This window comes from Canis lupus, chromosome 21 (assembly GCF_011100685.1).
Source record: "Canis lupus familiaris isolate Mischka breed German Shepherd chromosome 21, alternate assembly UU_Cfam_GSD_1.0, whole genome shotgun sequence".
Classification (NCBI taxonomy): domain Eukaryota; kingdom Metazoa; phylum Chordata; class Mammalia; order Carnivora; family Canidae; genus Canis; species Canis lupus.
In genome coordinates, this window is record NC_049242.1 from 32,202,032 (window position 1) to 32,214,578 (window position 12,547).

The 12,547-nt window shown below is 53.6% G+C and overlaps 1 protein-coding gene across 2 annotated transcripts in view; it reads left to right on the forward strand.

Annotated features, from left to right (window-relative positions):
• Positions 1-2,133: 2,133 nt before the first annotated feature.
• Positions 2,134-12,547, forward strand: part of TUB (TUB bipartite transcription factor) — a 28,555-nt gene continuing 18,141 nt past the window's right edge. The window contains exon 1 of one of the 2 annotated variants that reach the window (XM_038568955.1): positions 2,134-2,212. In XM_038568955.1, the coding sequence (XP_038424883.1) occupies positions 2,169-2,212 (44 nt within the window). In that variant the 5' untranslated portion in view covers positions 2,134-2,168. Of the gene's footprint in view, positions 2,213-7,610; positions 7,714-12,547 lie in introns of those variants that run through there. The other variant, XM_038568956.1, reaches the window with a different exon arrangement.

A 12,547-nucleotide genomic window follows, 5' to 3' on the forward strand; every position in this document is an offset into this window, starting at 1 on the left:
TAAAGCCAAAATACCAGAGAAATTTAGTGCTGGGAGGGAGCCCTTAAGATGGTTCCACCCCCTGATTTCCATGAGACACAGAGGAGGCCACATCCTCACTCAAGGTCACACAGCAATTCGTGACAGAACCAGCCCTGGAACCTAGGCCTAGTGACCTTTCCTCTATACTGATGACTTAGAGGCCTTGGAACTTCTGTCCCCATTTCAGAGATGGGAAAAACTGAGCCAGAGAGGCAAACTATTGACTCCAGTCCCATAGCACTGCCTTTCAGGACGCTGCTTCCTCAGTGACCTGGTGGGTCTAGTGTGACGTTTATGAACCATCCTCAGCAAAAGGGAAGGCCAGGGAGCGAAATATTGGCATATTGGGAATAATAAACCTTGCAAACAGTTTGAATTGCATTTCAGGGTCTGATTCCTCTTGCTAGAGAGATTGGTTTATGAATTCAGAGTAGGATTGTTTAAAATGCATTTCACATTTTAAATAACCACGGTTTTCTTGGGTGAGGAAGAATAACAGGTCAAAAATGCACACTCATAGGCTTTTCTGAAAGGTTACAAAATAAAATGTTCTTTGCTGGAGGATATGAAGGCCCTGGCTCTCTGTTTGACAAAGGAGAGGACTCTGCTAGATAAATCCTGCATTATGAACAAATGAGAGCTCTGTCCCTCTCTTCCTGATCAGCTTAATTCCTTGTTGCTTATCTGCAAATCCAATAATGCTGGTAAAACAGACCCCTCCCGCAGGCTGAGCACAGGCCTGGCCGCCCATCCTCAGAAGCCTTTTTGTGTTTATAACCTCGGCCCCACTCCCTGGAGAGCAGGGCCTGGGAGCCGGGTCTGGAAGTGGGCGGGAGGACTCAGTCTGGGAGTGACAGCCTCTCCAGGACAGGGCCTCTGTGCTTTGGCACCGGGCCTCCCTGCCCCCAGTCCGGGGCCCTCCCACCTGAAACTGAGCAGATTCTAGAGTGGAGCCCACGAAGGGGGCGCAGGGCAGGTGTTAAGATTCAGCCAATGAATTATTGAACGCTACACCTGAAACTACTGATGTACTATATGTTGGCTAATTGAATTTAAATAGAGAAAAAAAGGTTCCCCCACATCCTTCCCCCACATCCCGTGTGCCCCTCCAAGGGGAATAACTTGGCCCCAAGTTGCAGGTGTTGTCCAGCTCCCGCACACGTTACAGCGTGGCCACTTGGGTATCGTCTGGGTGTCGTCTTGGTGATAGCTCACACTCCACTAGGTGACTAAAGATATTTCAACTGCACAGCCTTTACAATATTTATTTGCTTACTTTCAAAATCTGTACACAGCATTTGTTTGCTGGCCCTCTCCCCCGACCTGGGGTCAGGGGTGTGGTCTGGGCTCTTTAGGGGTTACTAGGCCCTCACAGGAGCCAAAAAGAAAGAGGAAGCTCAGCACCTAGAAGGAGATGCCACCTGCAGAGGGGATGTGGCCCTCGGGTGGTCTGGCTGATGACACTGAGCCATGTCTCCCTCATCCCAGGCAGCCTTTTATGAGACCACATGTGCATGTGCCAGCACGTCGGGCTTCTTGAGAGCACATTATTTCCAGCAATGTCGTATTCCAGCTCATAAACCTGCTCCTGCCTCGTTAAAACCTCCCCGTAAAGGATGCTTAATGATCCATCCTGTGAACACAGAATTCTTTACTTAAAACCACGTCCCAACAGATAGACATCCTGTACCCCCTACTCCTGCCGATTTCTCCGGCTAGAAATAAAGCGATGGGGATGATCTCTGTTCGTAAACTTCTGACTCTGTTGTGTATTTCCCTTGGTTAGATTTCTAGAACAGGAATTAATGAGTCAAAGGGCTAAGGCTCTCATCTGGTTTTCTCTAGAGGTTTGCAGTTAGGCCTGTGGCTAAAGAACTCTCTGGTGCCTGAGATTGAATTTGAACTCTCCCACTTATTGTCTGTGTGACTTTGAGCAGGTTATATAACCTCCCACTTCACCTGTAAAATGGGGGTAATAATAGTACCTACCTCATAGTGGTGTTGTGAGCAGAGCCGTGTGTAACTGTTAGGTTGAATAGGCATGACTCATGAGATATAATCATAAAGCAAACTTTATTTTTGTCTCCCATGGTCTCTTTCATTTTATTCTGTGGGGCTTTCTTCTACCCCCCACCCCCCAGACCTAGATGAAATTGAGGGGAAGTGCCAGAACTTCTTTGGCCATTTCCAGGTAACCAAAGTTTATCCTGTCAATAATTAATGTGTTTTGTCTATTGTAATAAAAAATCTTTAAATTTCAGAGTTATATCAACTCTTCTTGCCTATCATGGTGTGCTGTGAGCCAGCTGCCTGTGGGAGAGGGGCCAGCTTATAGTTCTGACCCTTTCCAGGGTCCAGTGTAAAGGGAAGGAGGGAGGGGAAGAAGAGAGGAGAAGAGTGGAAAAATCCTACCTCTCCAGTCATGTTGGTGCTTTTTGAGGTTCTTGGAGACCACTCCATCACGTGGGGTATCTCCATAAGCTCCGTTCCCTTGATGTGGGTGATGCTTATTCTCCATAGGACACTGAACCCTGAGGCTCTCTCTAAAATTCTCAGGCCCTGGGAAGCCTGGGCTCATCTCCTCTGCCTACTGTCACCTCCGCCCACAATGATTGCTTCTGGGTTAAGATCTAAGATAACCACATCTAGCCCTAATGCTGGGACCCACATTGATCCAGAGGAAAAACTCATGTTTCTTTTGCTCACAGACCTGACCCTGAAACAGCCATCAAGGCGGCCACCTGCCACCTGCTCTTTGGATTTGTAGGCATGGATCCTTTGCCTGTGCCCTATGACCTCAGGACCATTGTGGCCACATATGGGCCACATATGGCCACATAAGCCATCCTAGGGGGTCTCTTTCAAGCCCCACTCTCTGGATTTGAGGCAAAGGCCATGTCCCCTTCCATGCTTCCACTGAGGGTCCACTGGACCCTGAGGCTCTCTCTAAAATTCCTCTTTAACCTCTAACAACCAGCAGTAGGTGCCTGGCACAGAGCATTTACTCAACAAGTGATGGTCACGTGTGATCCCATCCACAGCCCCCCACTTGCACTCACTCCATCATAATTATATTTGGCTTTGGCCCAATTTTATGTTTCCTTTAGACTAATGCTTGTTGTGGTGATGGTGGAGGTAGTGGAGATTTACTTTTTTTTATTTTTTAAAGATTTTATTTATTTATTCATAAGAGACACAGACAGAAGAGAAGCAGGCTTCATGCAGGAAGCCTGATGTGGGACTCGATCCCGGGACTCCAGGATCACACCCTGGGCCAAAGGCAGGCTCCAAACTGCTGAGCCACCCAGGGATCCCCGGTAGTGGAGACTTTAATTTGCTATTATCTCCTGCAGTTATTTGGAAAATCGATGTATTGCTTTTAATTCTGCGAGTGCTTAGCCTACATTTTTTCAAATATATCAGTAAGCCTACTTATCTCACTTGAGTCATGTAGAAATGGGGCAGTGGTCTTTGTATTTTCTGCAGTTCTTTAAATGGGAATTTCACTGGGCACCGTCTGGCCACTGACACTTATGTTACCCTTTTGCCATCATGTCTGCTCCACAGCTTTGAAACAGCACTGAGCTCTGGCTTAGGGCCTGCTCATCTCTGTCCTGGACTTTTCCAAGAGCCAGCCAGCAGCTGTCAATATGTCTGGCCTTGTCTCCCTCTGTCCTCCATTTCGTTCCCTATTTATATCTTTCTACAAGTACATCTGGGCAGGTGACTCTTGGCTTGAAACCCTTTGGTGGTTCCCTGGTGGTTATAGATAAAAATCAGACTCTTCAGCCTGGTGTTCAGGGTGCTCTGTGATCTGGCCCTACCTTAACTTTCTAGGCCCTTCTGCCTCTTGGAACCATTCACCTACATGCTATCATATGGGTTTGCATTTTGGTTAGCAACTGCATTGGTCACTTGTTCTCATATCCCCATGGCTTGCTCACGGCATCTTCTCTGTCTAGAACGCCCTTGGGTAAGAGAGCCCAGCTTGGCACTGGGCCAGTTGTAGAATCTCAGTAACCGGTAAGCTTCCCTCTTCCTTTCTTATCAGTCTATTAAGATCCACTCATCCTTCAAGAACCAATTCCAGTGTCGTCTTTGTCACTCTCAGGAGAGACCTGCCCTACCCTGACTTCTCTCCCTCTGGTACCACTAGCTGCGCCTCCTCTGTGCCCCCCAGCACGTTATACACCTGTGTCGTAACCCTAGCACCTTGGAGTTTTCCATCTCTCCTGCCAGGCTGAAGGCTCCCTGAGAGCAGAGCTGGGCCTGATGTCTGCCACAGCCCTGCACAGACCTGTGCGCCCAGGCTGGTCTAGTCCACGTCTGATTGACTTGAATCGCCTTCCTCAGCCTGCAGAGTTGCAACACTAGGCAACCAGGCAGGGCCTCTTGGGACTTGGTGCCCAATCTGAATAGATACTTATTATCCATATCCTGCTGCTTCCAAAATGGATTAGAGGTGGGCCACACTCAATAAAACTGTTAAATTAGAAACAGAAAAATCTAAGGCTCCACATGGAAGTAGCAAGGAGCCAAGAGAAGGTGCTAACCTCCTTCCTTGGGTGAAATAGTCTTGCTGAGAGGACCTCAGGCGTCCTCTAGCTGGGGTGGCGGATGTGAGGGTCTCTTTTGGGCTAAACTCTTGCACTCCCCTCACAAACTGTGATCATGTTTGAAAATGCTAAAAGGCAACAAGGAGAATTTAATTCACCCTTGGAGGATTTGGAGAGGTGGTGAGGCGGGCGTTGGGTTTGCCATGTGGCAGCACTTTGGTAGAGATCACCTCATTCTGCAGGCTAAATTTGAAAAGCTTAGGCCTTTTCTCAAGGGTCACCGCATAGCACAGCTGTATTTTAACCATGGCCTAGTACAGTATACCTCATGTGGCTTTCTGGAGTGACTTTTCGATGGACACCAAGGGCATACTCTTAAAATGTCAACCACGGAAGCTATTGGAGCAGGAAAACCCATCGCCAGTTCTGAGTTGAGTGGGAACACTTACACACCCCTAGAACTCATGGAAGCACATACTTAGATCCTCCCCATGCACACCAACACACCATCCAACAAATGTTCTTGTGCAGACCCATTCGGATGCAGGGACGCCCCTCACACACATGCTCATGGGTACATGGCACACAGTCCCAGTGGCTCTCACACATCCCATGGGCACGCGCAGCCTCTGCAGGAGGAGACATGGGGAGCTGTCTTATTTCTGCACCTCACTCTGCCTCCAGATTTTGCTCCCTTAGGACAGAGCCTAAAGTTTCTATTTAATAGATTCAATTACTTTAGGCTCCTGAGACCTTCCAACTTGATTCTGATTGCTTTAAGGTGTCAGATCATTTGGGAAGAATTGGGGAGAGCAGCCTCAAATTCTGGAAGGGGAAGTCTTCCAGGCTCTAGGTGTCACGGAAGTGGTAGCTGCTGACTGCAGTTTGGGGAAGGATGGTCTGGAGTGTGGACCAGCCTCTTGTTGCTAGGCCCTAAAGGACAGAGGCCCTGAGGGTAGTGCTTTGGCCTCCAAGGCAAGAACCAGTCCCTTTCTGCTGATCTTCCTGGGAACCCGACAAGTGGAACCAAGGCCCATGCCAAGTGTCCCAGCAGGCAAGGAAACAGCTCTGGTTTTCTGCCCTCTGCACCTCATTCTGGAGTGATTTCTTTGGTCTGCTCTCTGTCCCCTTGACAGTGATAGCTCTTGGAGGTTGATAAGTAATCTGAGGTAACAGCCTTCAGAGAGTATGGATGTTGTGCCAGGCAGAGGTGGATCTGTCCTGTCCTGAGCTCTGGAAACCTGCAGAATGAGACCGGGTGTGTGGCATGTGCACTATGTGAACCATGCTAGGCAGAAAGGAGGCTAAGGGCAGGGGCTGTGGGCCCAGACTGTGTGAATCTTAGCTTCACCATTGGACAGCTCTATGACTTTGGGCAAGATCTTTGCCTTCTCTGTGCCCCAGTTTCTTCTGCTATGAAATGGGTATGATAATAGCATCTACCTCCTAGGGTGGTTGTGAGGATGAAATGAGTTATAGTGTAGAGAGCACCTGGACTCAGCAAATGCTCCAAACATTTTGGTTATTGTTTTTACAGTTAATAGCAAAGGCCAGGTGGGAAGGCAGGGAGAGTCCTGGGGTGAGGAGTCCTGGCTGTGGATCTAGGGCAGCAGGATGGGGCCTTCCCTCAGCCCAGCTGGTTCTTCTCTCACCCTCTCCCACCCGGTCGTGCAGTCATGCTGGCCTATTTTGCACCAGAGTATCCCCACATGGACCCTCTCTGGCATGGTTGCAGGGGGCGCATGAGGACACACACCTGGAGCATGGGGACTGTGCCCCTCGGCAGACCCCTGGCCCGTTTCCTGTCCTCTCCTCCCCAGCTGGGGATTCTCTATCTCTCAGCTATCATCATGCCATAGCTTGCTTTAAAGTTGGTGTGAGTCACAGCCAAGACCTCCTTAGTACTCAGAGACTTTAAGATGACCTTTGTTAAGTTTTTTTTGCCTCCTTTTACGTATGGCCCCTAGAAAGCACTTTGGAGGACAGAGACCTTGGTTCCATTTCAGCTCCATCGCTTTGTAGCTTTAGGTCCTTGGGCATCTTAGCATTACTGACGCTTTATTCTCCGGAAGTAGGAATAAAATACATGCCTCTCAAGGCTGTTGTGGAGCTTAAATAATATGAATTTATGAGGGCTGGGAATTCAATAGACAGCGTATGTTATTCTTCTCTTGACTGCTACGGCTTAGGGGGGAAAAACCCGCTGCTGCGAGGAAGCAGCTCCCTTAACAAAAAAAAAAAAAAAAAAAAAAAAAAAAAAAAAACAAAGGTTCCCCCGCCCCCCGGGCCCGTGAAGACGGGGGTGGGGGAGTGGAAGGGGCAGGGCGGGGAAGGCCAGCCCAGCCTCCAGGCTTCGGACCTGCAGGTTTCCCGGGACCTCTCCGGTTCCTTTCAGGCCTCAGCCCCTTTCCGCCCCGAAAGATCCCACCCCGCTGCCCCGGCCGTCCCCCATCTGAGCCGCGGTTCCCACCCCTCAGGGGAGCTAGGTAAGCCGGGGGGCAGGTAGGAGTTAGAAACAGCCCCGCTGGGCGGGGAAAGAAACCGGCTGGGCGGTCGGCGCGGCCGCAGGGGCCCAGGGTGGGCGCCGCGGGGTTTGGGGAGGGGGCGGGGCGGGGCGGGGCGGGGCGGGGCGGAAGCCATCCCGGGGGCGGGGCCTCCGCCGCCACGCAGCGCTCCGGCCCCTGGGCGCGGGCTCGAGCCCCTCCGGCGGCGCCGGGCGGTGCGGTGCGGTGCGGTGCGGGCCGGGCCGGGCCGGGCCGCCTCCCGGGCCTCCCCGCCCCCCGCGCCCCCTGCAGCCCCCGCCCCCCGCGCCCCCTGCAGCCCCCGCCCCCCGCGCCCCCTGCAGCCCCCGCCCCCACGCGCGCACACGCCGCCGCGGGCCCGCGCACTCCGCCGAGTCGCCCATCGCGCCGCGCAGGCAGCCGCTCGCCGAGCCCGCGGCCGGGGCCCTGGCGTGCAGTGCGGGCCTCGGCGGGGCCCAGCGCCCCGGCCCGGGAGGATGCGGCCCGGGGCGGCCCGGGAGCTGAGCAGGGCCCCCGCGCCGGCCCCCGCGGGCCCCGGCTTCCAGAGCCGCAGCCGCCGCCCCGGCCCCGGGAGACATGACTTCCAAGCCGCATTCCGACTGGATTCCCTACAGGTACGCGGGCGCCCGTCCCACCTCCCCTTGAGCTCCGGGGCGCGGGCTCGGGGCGCCTCCGCCCGCGCATCCCGCACATCCCGCACATCCCGCACTGCGGGCGCGGGCTCGGGGCGCTGGGCCTTCCCTCCCCAACTTTGGGCCCCGGGCGGACCGAGCCGGGCGCGCCCCCGCTCGTGGGCCGGGGTCGCCGGTGTGGGCCGCGCTGGGCCGGGCAGCGCCATGTGGCCGCCGGGGAGCCGCGCGCAGCCACGAGCCCCCCGGGCCCAGCGCGCCGGGCCACGCGCCAGTATAGCCGAGCGGCACCCTTGCGGCTGCAGGCGTGCACCCCCCCACCCCCGGGGGTGCGTTCGGGCCGGAGATGCGCCTGCTGGGCTGTTCACACCTCAAAGCATGAATTCCTGGAGACCGTTATTCTGAACCAAGGGCACGGGCTGCTCATACGCACATGCGCCCTGTACGCCCCCACAGACGCCCGGGCTCACACAGGTGTACTCCTACTCTCTGTGCACAGACACGACCTGTGTTTGGACAGCAGCTGACGCCCCTCCCCACTCACAGGTACCATTCACATCGGAGACTCCAGTCCCCTCCGTCTATCCCTGGACGCACACCAACTCCCCGCGCCAGACTGCCTGTACAAGCAGAGGAGCACTCACGAAAGCACCGCTGCCCTGTGTTCCCAGACTCTGTGACCTGTCCCAAGGATAGATGGGCCTTGCCAAGTGCCTGGGGGTCGGGGTGGGGGAGGGGTGTTGGGGGGCTTCTCACATAGGTGCAAGCCTTTTCCCCATCCACTCTTCATTCTCTCCATTACCCCTGGAATAGAGCTCATCGTCATGGCAGCACCAGATCCTTGGCCACCTATTGGCTCCTGGTTGCCACGGGCTACGGGGCTGTCGCTAGGCCTCCCAGAGAGGCATGTGTGTAAAATGGGTGCTGAACTGCTAAGGGCCACTATGTTATTGCCGGCAGAGGTGCACATGCCTGTGGGTTGTAGGAGCAGACCCTCAGGACCTGCCCTGTAACACAGCCAGCTCTTGGGAAGGGACCTGATTGTACTCACGGATGGAAAATACTTCTGACAGAGCTCCTTTAGGAGTCTGTCCAGACAGCATCCAAAATGGAAACCAGCCGAAACCGCCTGAAGCTTGTTAAAAGCAGATCCTTTTGCAAACAGGCACCTGCCACTGACCTGAGGATTCAGGGTTTCTCTTGAGAACTGTTGTCTCTAAGCTCTTTGGGGGTTTTAGGGCTTCCTAAGTTAGAATTCGTGGGTGCCCCTCCTGCCAACATACACACGTGCACACACACACGAGTTGCCCATAGGGTTTCCAGCAGACATCATGCAGTCACATCTCCGAGTCTCCCATAGATCAGGGAGGTATTCCCATCGGGAGACTGGGGCTTTGCTGACTCAGAAGAGCTGCTACCCTGCCCCCGGCATCCAGGGCTAGGGGCGCAGGTAGTTTCTGGAGCATCCTGGCTTGACACATCTGTGCTGAGGACCTCCTAGAAGACCGTGCAGCCCCATGGAGTTAACCTTTTCTAGCCACCCAGCAGAAGTGCCTGTGTGGCGCCTTTGGGCTGAGTAGCCTCCTATGCTGTGGAAGTGCGAGTGTGGGGGAACACGTGGCAGGGTGGTGGCCACAGACTGACTTAGAACAGAGGGAAGGGATGGCACTTGTGGCTGTAGATACGATGGCGTGTTTAGGATTTGGCACACTAGGGGCCGGGCCAGATCATGGTTCAAGGAAGCCTCTTCCAGGAGCCAAAGACCAAAACGATGTGTAGATTAAGTGCACAAGTCTTAGAGAAAGCCTTCCTCTAGGAAAGGGGTCCCTTGGGAGGTAGAGTGGTCTCTGAGAAATGGCTTTGTCCTTCAGAGGTGCCCAGTGTACTGGCATCCTTGAAGGAGGTGATTTGGCACTTGTCTCAGCCTAGGCCCAACCACCTTGTCCCCCCATTCCTTTCTTGGGCCCATACGTGCCCCCTGGAACACTGAATCTTATCACCATGGAAGCCCATCCCTGAGGAGCAGCTTGGCACCCTGTGATCCTACCTGCTTGCTTTCCCATTGCTGTCGCCCCTGCCTTCTTGCTCTATGGCAAGGAGGATGGTTCTCAAGCTGGGGGCAGGCCATGGTCCGAAGTTGCCAGAATCTCTCCTGCCTTGCTGGGGTCTTTCTGAGCCTGCACTGGACTTTGGGTGTAGACTTCCAGAGTGGGGAGACCTGCCTGAGCTGAGAAGAGGAGATGCAAATTGCCTCTCGCATGAACTGGGCTGCTGATTGCAGTATAAGCCACATGCCTGTGTGATCACAGAAAACTGGGGCAGAAGACAGGCAAGGCCGTTTACTTGCAGCTGAGGGGGATGGGCACGTGTGCATGTGCTCTGGTATGAGGTGTCCCCAGTGTCCCAGCGTGTCAGAACTGGAATGTGGCATTTGGTTGAGGGGAGAGAGGTCGGTCGATTTCTCGTTAGCTCTCCTGGTGGGGATTTCCCTCCCTCTGGGGTGGCTGCACCTGCGTTCACTAGGCCTGGCTCATTTTCTTTGAAGCAACTGCCAGTTGGTGATAATCTTCTTAAGGGTAATTGTGGCTCAGTTTATAATGATCATGGATTAATCTCACATTCTGACTCAGAAGGGAGGCATTTAGTTTATAAAGTTGAACAATTGAAATTTTGTTTTGCCTTTTGTTTTTTTTTTCCTGTTATTACGACTGTTAATAATTTTCACTTTTGCCATTTTTCTCTTCATCCGAGTTCTTCTTGCGTGTTAAATGCCCCTCATTCCTGGCTTCACAACCATTTAGGATTTGCAGGTGGAGCGTTAAGAGCAAGGGAGTGACGGGCGGCCCTGTCCTCAGTGCTTTGTCTCCATGGTCCTGTGGCCATTGCCCCCCACCAGGCCCTGAACTCCTGGAGAGCAGGGACCCCTCTGGTCCTTGGCTATGTGCCTGGCGTGACCCAGCATAGACAAGATGCTTACTACTTTGAATCAAAGAGACATCCCCAGATAGCTTTAAGGGTTTTCTGGCTTTCCCGGCTCCACACCTGGGTTCTCAGCACACCCAAGGGATGTAGTACTCTGCCCTCAGAGAAAGGAGTACTGCTGGAAAAGCATGGCCCTCGTCAGAGAATGAGAATCTCAGCTCGAAGGGCCCTTCCAGGCCATCCAGGCCCCTGTGTGAATGCTCTCTTCCATCACATGGCTGTGACCATGAGGAAGCTCTTCCTTGGGGTGAGCCTCAGCATGCCTCCGGGTTTTCCCTCCTCTAGGCTCTTGTTAGGGTCCTCCCACCACTTCAGACTATGCTTTTGGGGAGTAGAAAGACTGCTGACCAAGCAAGACCTGGCTCTTTCAGTTCTGCTGTGTGGGAAACCTCGGGGTACCCTGGATGCAAGGCCAGCCGCTTCTCCTCTGGCAACAGGGAGGAGGAGCAGAATCACACTACTCACGTCCCAAGCCTGCTCCTTCCCGCAGGAGGAGCAGGAAACACAGGGTTGGTAGAGAGGCCTCGGGGAGCAGGGGCCCTGTGGGTACCCTCGGGTTGGTCTCTGCCCTTCTCAGGCACTGGTCTGGAGCCACATGCAGCATGGGCGGGGGGAGGGGGGGGCTATTACTTCCTTGCTTGGCTCCTGTTGTTGACCTTGAGTCCTCAGTGTCGGCTCACTGACTAGTCACCTTGAGGCCTCTGTAAACAGAACCCCAAAGCCTCATCAGGCTGATGTCAAGCCCTGTGTCCCCCACTCTGCCTGTGTAGGGAAGACCTGGGTTTGGGGATCCATATGTAAGACAATGACCTCCTCCTTTTAGGTTTCCATTGGCTAGACTCTGCTAGCTCTCCAGTGTCTTCTGAAGTTGTACTTTTCTCATGAATGGCGGTTTAGTATCACTTCTATTTCGTGTCACCTAGAAGTCTGCTGAGAGACCTGCCTTGTCTTTAGGTGATCAATAAACACACTAAGCAAGGGTCGCTGGAAACCTCCGATTATGGCATGCTTTATTGTTGCAAAAACCTTTGAGCGTCATCTCATTGGAGGGGCGTGCCATTCACATTGCTTTATCTTGCCCACAAGTGAGTGTCACTGGTCCTTGCGATTCCCTATGGAAGCCTGGCCATGCTGTCCTCCCAGTTTCCCCAGAGAGGTGTGAGGGCGTGTACCTGGACTTGCTGGTGGACTGGGCTTGCTCCTGGGGACCACTGGGTCTTCTAGCTCTTCAGCTAACCTGTGTGATCTTACTTGGGGCCTACTAAGACTGGTTGATCTACAGGCTATGATTTCTTCCCCCATCCGAACAGAAGGCTGCATTTGCATACTTTCAACAACTCTCAAGTTTCCTTTTTGTTCCTTAGAGAGCACCAGCTGTGGCTCATGGTCCTCATTTGCATGACTGAACATTAAAATTATCTATGTTTCTGGCTTTAAAAGAGAAAGTGAGGTGAGGGATCAATTCTGGGATAACTTCCCTAGCAGTTCTGAGTCACCAAGTCAGGGCTGAGAGCCCAAAACAGTTGTAATGCACTGGTTTGGGAGCCCGTGGCTGGAATGGGCTCATCTTGGGAGGCGGAGACTCCTTTCAGCACTGTGGGCTTCTCCCTTCTGGGGTGCTCCTGTTCCCACACCTGCTGTGTTCCCTGATGTTCCAAGCCGTCACTAGGCACAAATCTGGGCATGCTGGGGTGAGGAGGGGTCTGGCACAGGTATGGGGTTGGGCCTGACCCTCTGGGTGGCCTTCCCTGCTCTGACAGGACATTTGCTTGCCTCCCTGGGTCCAGCAGGGGCAGAATCTTCTGTGAGTGGAAAGAATGAGGGCATAAAAGGGCAG